This window comes from Choloepus didactylus, chromosome 18 (genome assembly GCF_015220235.1).
Source record: "Choloepus didactylus isolate mChoDid1 chromosome 18, mChoDid1.pri, whole genome shotgun sequence".
Taxonomy (NCBI): Eukaryota; Metazoa; Chordata; class Mammalia; order Pilosa; family Megalonychidae; genus Choloepus; species Choloepus didactylus.
In genome coordinates, this window is record NC_051324.1 from 36,996,072 (window position 1) to 37,005,048 (window position 8,977).

Consider the following 8,977-nt stretch of genomic DNA (forward strand, 5'->3'; position numbering starts at 1 on the left):
ATAATTCCTGCCCTCCTAGAATCAGCCATTTCTCCAGGAACCCCTGGTTCCTTTTCTTAGAAAATGGCATTAGAAATCAAGATTTTAGGTTCTCGTTCTAGTGAATTTTTTTTTTAAGCCACAAAACAGCTAATAAAGACACTTGATTTTGGTTGCACTAATATGAACTAGGAATATCATCAATAGAAGAGCCCAGCTCTACAGAGCAGCAATCCCCTAAATTACTTTCTCTTTCAAAGAATAGATAAGTTCAAGCTGAAAAAAAAAAAGCAAAGAATTTTCAATAGAAACTAAGTAAAACAAACCATCAGGCTTGCTGGTATTGTAAACCAACCAGACATAATTACAACAGAACAGCAGAAGGATGCTTAGAATAACAGAGTCATCTGCCGGGGGTCATCAGGGAGAATGCTGATAGTATCTTCAGCTTTGCCACATAACAGACACAGCATGGTATATTCCTGAAATTCATCCATGATGCTGAATGTGTACTCATGCCTGGCTACTACATGATGACAATTCTTACACAACTGATCACAGGTAACTATTTCTTCTCCATCTTCTTCTTTCAAGGATTTGTTTGTGATCAGCATAAAATCCCGCTTGTTGCATACTGCACAGCCTGTAAAGTTCAGTAAGAAAGATCCATTCTCCAAGCAGGTATTACCCCGATTGGGATATTCCTTCTCCACACAGTCCCCACACATCACGACACCTCAACAGGGAACGTCCTCCAGCGCTTTCCACCATGATTTTTTAATACAATCTCGTTGGGTAGAACATTTTGATTGAGTGTTTCCATGGGGATGTGACACACCAGCTGTGGCTGATATCTCTGATTAAATTACTTCCATGGAGGTATTACCCCACCCATTCAGGGTGGGTCTAAATTAGATCACTGGAGTCCTATAAGAGAGTTCAGACAGAGGGAGCTCAGAGCAGCTGAGAGAGACTTTTGGAGATGCTTGCTGATGCTTACAGCTGCAGAGAGAAGGATATTTGGAGATGCTGAGTTAAGAGAAACCCAGAGGCATTTTGGAGAACGCCATATTTGAAACACAACCCAGGAACAAAGGAATAGCAGATGCCAGCCACATGCCTTCCCAGCTGACAGAGGGTTCTGGATATCATCAGCTGTTCTTCAGTGATGGTATCCTCTTGTTGATGCCTTAGTTTGGACACTTTTATAGCCTTAGGTCTGTAAATCTGTAACCAAATAAACCCCCTTTATAAAAGCCGATCCATTTCTAGTACTTTGCATAATGGCAGCATTAGCAAACCGGAACAGTCCCCAAAGAAAATATTTAGAAAATTCTCTTTATCATTGTTGGTATTTTTCAAATTGCAGGTTGTGATCAATTAGTGAGAATGAAATTAAGTTATCAGTTGTGACCATTTTAGGAAATAAAATAGGGTAAATACTTTTCCAGATACATGTGTATGTATATGTAGGTAAGTATCTACTGAATCCTGATTATGGTGAAAAAAATTTTTGAAAGCCACTGCTCTTTAACAATTATGGAATAAACTGACAGGATCTCTTTGAAATCCAAATGCTATAAAACAGTATTAACATTTCTTCTTTCATGGTACTTGGGTTAACTGAATTTTTCTTGATGAGTCAAAATTTTTCTTTACCAGACCTAAACCCTGTATGAGCATTGCTGGTCTTTACCTTTTTATCATGCTTTACTCTGACTGATTGGACACATTCCAAATATTTTGCCCAAGTGGACTTTTTGTATATAGTTATGGCATTTACTTTGTCTCTTTTGTTTTTAAATTTACATTAAAAGATGATCTGAAATACTTTATTGTAATCTTGTTCCCCAGAGTTCCAAAAGAAAAGGATATCCTTTGTATAATTATTAAACTCTCTAGTTCTAGGTTCACCCAAGGTAAGAATGTGAAAACTTTAAAGAAAAAGGCAAGAACCATTAGTCTCATTAATGTGTCACCTGCAATACATTTTTAGTCACAGTTAAGGTAATTTTTTTTATTTTTGTCAGACAGAATAAAAATATTTTCAGTGACGTATGGAAGAGGATTAGCTGACTAATAGCTAGATGTAAAACATCAAGATAGATGCTTCACCCACATCAACTATTCCTACGTGTCAGAAAGCTGTAACACTTAGCATGAATAACTTCTTACAGTTTTGACTTTGAATTGAAAGTGATTATTTTTGAAAAATAAGAATTGCAAATATATTTTAAAACAGTCACACTAGAGATTATCTGATACATCTCAAATAAAAGCTTATCATTAAAGCTTGTCATTTTAAAGAGAATTACTAGGAATGACTAACGCGATAATAACATAGCAAACTGCTTTCTTTCATCATTTCCCATACAATGCTTAAAGGATCCTGATACAGAAGGTTTTTAAGTGTGGCAAATGTAGTAAGTATAGCAAATATCAGAGGCAAGCCAGTGCTTCTCTGCATTGGTCACAAATGTTATTGTATTGAGAATATTACTGAAGTACAGTATGATTAGAAATTTTTAAACTTTTGCAGTGGGTGTCATTTTGGGACTGGCTCTTTTAAAGTCAAATGAATCTTGTTAGGCCCTCGAATATAGTCCAAGAATGATCCTTTGCTACTTGTATGCAGATATTTCTGAAGCGCTTATCACTCCTGCCTTCAAGCAATTCATATCCTGAAAACAAAAGGAAATGTGTTTCTATACATACCAATTTGTTACTTTGTTTTAGGTATCAAAGTACAAACATTATTTACTTATAGATAAAATAATAAAATCTTTGTATATTTTGTATCTAAGACATAAAATTATATGCACAAATAGCTTTTGGACAATCCTGAAAATCATTAATTAGGGTTCTATTTAGTTTTAATCTTTTAGTTTTAGTCATATAAGTGAAACAAGACTTCATTAAAGTTATTTATGTTAATGAATACATGAAAGAATTTTTGAGTTTTTGTTTGTATTGACTTTCTCAATGTTATATTTATAAAGCAGAAATCCAGGCTCTAGTAAAGCTTCATATAGTAAGCTTTTTAAACAAAGCAGAACAAAACAAAAGTCTTGCTTTAAGCTAACAATAAATGTTCTTCAGACAAGAAAATTACACAAAACTTCAATTCATGAACTTCTGATTATTCTTCCCTGTTGTTCACATTGGCTACAGTCATCTTTATCCTCAAAATATTTATTTATCTAGGTAGGCCAATCTTGCCTCTTCAGTTCTTTTTCAAAAATAATCACAACCCAAAACATGGTTGGTGGAAGACTTTGAATTATAAAAATATATCTGCATACTTAATGACCTTCAATAGTTCACAACTTGTTAGTGTTTATACAAATTGTTATAGTTTTATTTTAAATCAGTCTTTTCCCAATTGAGACATTTAAAAACCCATACATTAGTATTTGGGGACAGTATTTAAGGAGACAGATGTTAAATCATTGTAGAGAAGCAAAACCTCATTACTGAGCATGTTCATTTCTCATGCTCTAGATGAGCACTGATATCTTTAGATTTCATAATGGAGACAAGTCATAGGAGAATCCCTAGCATTTTCTTCACCTACAATGCTTGCAGGAGTTAGTCACTATACATGGGTCCTTGTTACCTATAGGTATTAAGGACATGTTATTGATACATACATAGATATCTCAGGCAGAAATCACTTTAGCTTATAATTTACATATTGCGATTATAATATACAACTCCATTTTGCTATAGGAATAAACAAATGACAAAGAATAATGAGGAATCACTATCAACTTTGAAGCTGGCCATATATATTTGCACACTGAGAGATCTCTAAAATTTCTACCAACTTATCATTTACTTGTTGTCTAACTTATTGGAGACAAGTTATTGCAGAAAAATAAGAGTTAAGAAACCTGAGCTCTACTTCTAGCTGAGTAACCTTAGAAAAGATGCTTAAACTCTCTGGGTTTCCATTTCTTCAAGTGGAAAATTAAGAAACTGGAATAAAAGAACTCTAAAGTCTCTTGCAGCTCTAAAATTCTACTTCTATAATTCTTTTCCAAATAAGTTTTTCTATTTCAAAGATGAGACAAAGGCAGTTTAAAGGAATAAATTAGGACTGTAAATTTGTAACCAAATAAACCCCCTTTATAAAAGCCAATCCATTTCTGGTACTTTGTGTAATGGCAGCATTAGAAAACTGGAACAGTCCCAAGGAAAATATTTAGAAAATTCTCTTTCTAAATAAATATATATATAAATATATATCAGGTCCAAACATATGTCTTTACATAGTACAGTACAATGGAAACAAACTCTTATATATTCCTTGTATAAACAATATTGGAATACTCTATGCAATAGGTATATTCTTAAAATTTATTTTGATAAATGTAATCAGTCCTTGCAGTGAATCCATTCGTTAGAAAAGAATCCTTCAGATTTTGTAGAGCTTGTTTTCTTAAAGAGACACACAAAATAATATTTTTACTAACTGGTTATGAAGCTTTGTATCTCAAAAAGAAGAGTACAGAGGACTCAGGCAAGATGGCGGCATAGAGAGGAGTGGAAGCTAAGTAGTCCCCCTGGAACAACTACAAAAAACCAGAAACAACTGGTAAATAATCCAGAATAACTGCGGGGGGACAAACGAGACCATCCACTCATCATACACCAACCTGAATTGGGAGGAATGCCCGAGAACACAGCATAAAATCTGTAAGTAAAACCTGCGGAACCAGGTCGGGAGACCCCCTCCTCCATAGCCCGAGCTGCGGAGCTGTGTGGTGCCACAGAGAAGCTCTCTCCCAGCAAGCGAATACAGCTCAGCTGAGCTCCAACTGGGTTTTAAGTAGCAAGTGTGAACTGCTCACTACAGGTACGCAGCCCCAAAAAACAGACAGAGGCTTTGGGTGACAACTGACCTCGGAGAGCCAGAGGGTCACCTTGGACTGGGTCTGAAGGGGACTATCTGTTTCTTTTTTGGCTCAGTGGAGAAAGCCCCAGCCATTTTCAGTTTCCAGGGCTGTGACTCTGGGAAGAGTGGAGACACCACAAGCAGAGAGGGAGACCATTGAAATGCTAATGACCTCCACCTGAGGGGTCTGTCTTCTCTAGGAGGAAAGGGGTGGGGCCCTTTCCATTCAGAACCAGACCCCAGAGCCTGGGGGAACACGGCCATACCTCCTCACACCAGTCAAGAATTATAGGCTAACAGGCATCACCTGCTGGGCAGAAAAGCACAGTGACCCGAGGCATCAAAGGGTGGAGCAATTTTCTAAGACACACCCGCAGGGAAACCAGATACTGAATATTTCTTCCCTCTGGGACCTGAGCCTGTTCTGGTCTGGGAAAACCTGATTTGGATAACCAAGGAAACCATGCCTAGACAACAGAAAATTACAGCCTACACTAAGAAAAACAAAGTTATGGCCCAGTCAAAGGAACAAATGTACACTTCAACTGAGATACAGGAATTTAAACAACTAATGCTAAATCAATTAAAAAAGTTTAGAGAAGATATTGCAAAAGAGATAGAGGCTGTAAAGGAAGCACTGGGCATGTATATGGCAGAAATCAAAAGTTCAAAAAACCTACTAGTAGAATCTATGGAAATGAAAGGCACAACACAAGAGATGAAAGACACAATGGAAACATACAACAGCAGATCTCAAGAGGCAGAAGAAAACATTCAGGAACTGGAGAACAAAACACCTGAAAGCCTATACGCAAAAGATGGAGAAAGAATGAAAAAATATGAGCAACGTCTCCGGGAACTCAAGGATGAAACAAAGTACAATAATGTACATATCATTGGTATCCCAGAAGGAGAAGAGAAGGGAAAGGGGGCAGAAGCAATAATAGAGGAAATAATTAATGAAAATTTCCCATCTCTTATGAAAGACATAAAATTACAGATCCAAGAAGTGCAGCGTACTCCAAACAGAATAGATCTGAATAGGCCTACGCCAAGACACTTAATAATCAGATTATCAAATGTCAAAGACAAAGAGAGAATCCTGAAAGCAGCAAGAGAAAAGCGATCCATTACATACAAAGGAAGCTTAATAAGACTATGTGCGGATCTCTCAGCAGAAACCATGGAGCCAAGAAGGAAGTGGTGTGATATATTTAAGATACTGAAAGAGAAAAACCACCAACCAAGAGTCCTGTATCCAGCAAAGCTGTCCTTCAAATATGAGAGAGAGCTCAAAATATTTTCTGACAAACAGACAATGAGAGACTTTGTGAACAAGACACCTGCCGTACAGGAAATACTAAAGGGAGCACTACAGGGTGATAGAAGACAGGAGTGTGTGGTTTGGAACACAATTTTGGGAGATGGTAGCACAACAATGTAAGTACACTGAACAAAGGTAACTATGAATACGGTTGAGAGAGGAAGATGGGGAGCATGTGAGACACCACAAGAAAGGAGGAAAGATAACAACTGGGACTGTGTAACTTGGTGAAATCTAGAGTATTCAACAATTGTGATAAAATGTACAAATATGTTCTTTTACGAGGGAGAACAAGAAATGTCACGCTTGCAAGGTGTTAAAAATGGGGAGGCATTGGGGGAGGGATGCAATCAGCATAAACTAGAGACTGTAACTAACAGAATCATTGTATTATGCTTCCTTTAATGTAACAAAGGTGATATTCCAAGGTGAATGCAGATAAGAGTGGGGGATAGGGGAGGCATGTTAGACACTTGACATTGGTGGTATTGTCTGATTCTTTATTCTACTTTGATTTAAGGTTATTTTTCCTTTTGCTGCTTCCTAACTGTCATTTTTTTTCCCTCTTTCTTTTGCCTCTCTACCTTCTTTGACTCTCCCTCCTGCCTTGTGGAAGAAATGCAGATGCTCTTATATAGATAGTGGTGAAGGTGGAGAACACATAAATGTATGACCATGCAGAAAACCATCGATTATTTACTTGGGATGGAATGTATGGTGAGTGAACAAAACCATATTGAAAAAAATGGATTGATGACAAAACCTCGAGGGCAACATACTGAGTGAAATAAGCCAGACACATTAGGACAATTATTGCAGAGTCTCACTGATAGGAACTAATTACAATATGTAAACTCATAGACATGAAATATAAGGTATCAAGATATAGGACGAGGCTTAAGAATGGGGAGTGGTTGCTTAGTATGAGCAGAATGTTCAATTAGGATGAACTTAAATGTTTGGAAACGAACAGGGGTGTTGGTAGCAAGATGTGAGAATAACTAACAGCGCCGAATGGTGTGTGAATGAGGTGGAAAGGGGAAGCTCAGAGTCATATATGTCACCAGAAGGAAAGTTGGAGGTCAAAAGATGGGAATGTATAAAACTGAATCCTATGGTGGGCAATGTCCATGATCAACTGTACAAATACTAGAAATCACTTCATGAACCAGAACAAATGTATGACAATACAATTAGAAGTTAATAATGGAGGGGCATATAGGGAAGAACTATATACCTATTAGAAACTATATACTACAGTTAGTAGTATTTCAACATTTTTTCATAAACAGTAACAAATGTACTATATTAATACTAGGAGTCAACAATTGAGGGGGGTTGGTTAGGGATAGGGGAGGATTAGAGTTTCCTTTTCTTTTTTTCTTTTTTCATCTTTCACTTTATTTCTTGTCTGGAGTACTGAAAAGTTTCTAAAAATTGAACAAAAATTAAGTGTGATGGATGCACAGCTGTATGAGGGTACCCAGGGGCAAGTGATTGTACACTTTGGATCTTTGGATAATTGTATGGTATCTGAACAATCTCAATAAAAATGAAAAAATAAAAAAATAAAAAATAAATTAAAAAAAGAAGAGTACAATTTCCTACCTCTTTTTTTTAAAATGCAGTTTTATTGAGATATATTCACAAAGCATACCCTACCTCTTTTAAAATATTTATTTAACAGTAGCTTATTATTCCATCTCTACACTATAGGTTGATTTCAGTTCAATCAATTAACATTTTCCATTAGAGAAAAGGAAAGGAGTCATACTGGAATAGAATATAAGCTCTGGCTCTCTTTCAGCACTATGTATTGCCATCTTGTTATAAAGCTGAAACCAAAATAGTTTAATAGCTTACTCTAGCATATAAAATTTAATTGCATTTATTTTCAAATACCATAGGATAGATAAGTCCAGTTAGCTGGACAGGAATAGTATTTTAGTTACATCTTTTTCCTAAGTTGGTTTGTTAGTATCTTCCACATGCATAGTAAGACGATATACATTTTAAGACTGCAAACTGAATTCTTGTTATAAGCCATGCCAGGAAGCATTTTCATCACAACGCCAAACCTACACAATCACTAAAGACATTATTAGATAAATTAGAGGTTTAAAAGTACATCCTTCCTGACACTGGCAATGTGGGCGTCTGCACAGCACCCACAGCTGTGTTTCAGTACTCTTGGTACAGCATTGCTAAGGTAATAAAAATTCTTGAAAGTGGGAAGTTTCCATCAATTAACTTTGAGAGAGACTTGTCTGGAGCAGCCTCATCTCAGCCCACATATTATGACTATGCTATCTACTAGGTATGCCCTTGCTAGAATGACAGTACTTGAACACCAAATTTTTGATCATTCCCCCTCAGTTAATCACATGTATTCTAAATCTAGAATAACACATTAAACTAAAAATAAAGAAGGCAAATTCATCACCTGACAGTATTCTTTTTCTTAGTGGACTAAATGGAGTTAAAATCAGGGCTGAATTTTTTTTTTCCTCTTTAAGCTGTTTTCTTTCTTTCTATAGCAACCTCTAGGAATGCCACCTGGAGTGGACTGATTGTAATGCCCACACATCACTGATTCTCTTAGTTAGCTTTTTAAATCTAAATAATGTTACCTACCACATGACTAGTTCCTGCAGTTCTGGATTTTGGGTTCTCACAGCAGAAATTTCCCTACTCCTGCTTAGCAGTGTAATTTTTTTTTTATTAAATTCAGTTTTATTGAAATACATTCACACACCATACAATCATCCATGGTATAC

The 8,977-nt window shown here is 36.3% G+C and overlaps 1 protein-coding gene across 1 annotated transcript; it reads right to left on the reverse strand.

Moving 5' to 3' along the window:
- Window positions 1–368: 368 nt before the first annotated feature.
- On the reverse strand, window positions 369–707 carry LOC119514373 (protein Churchill-like). Its single transcript, XM_037810108.1, has one exon. It carries the CDS (start codon window positions 705–707, stop codon window positions 369–371), a length of 339 nt encoding a protein of 112 aa, XP_037666036.1.
- Window positions 708–8,977: the final 8,270 nt, after the last annotated feature.

Excerpts from the sequence above, each read along its gene's own strand:
- LOC119514373 (XM_037810108.1), bottom strand. The coding sequence starts at position 707 with ATGTGTGGGGACTGTGTGGAGAAGGAATATCCCAATCGGGGTAATACC.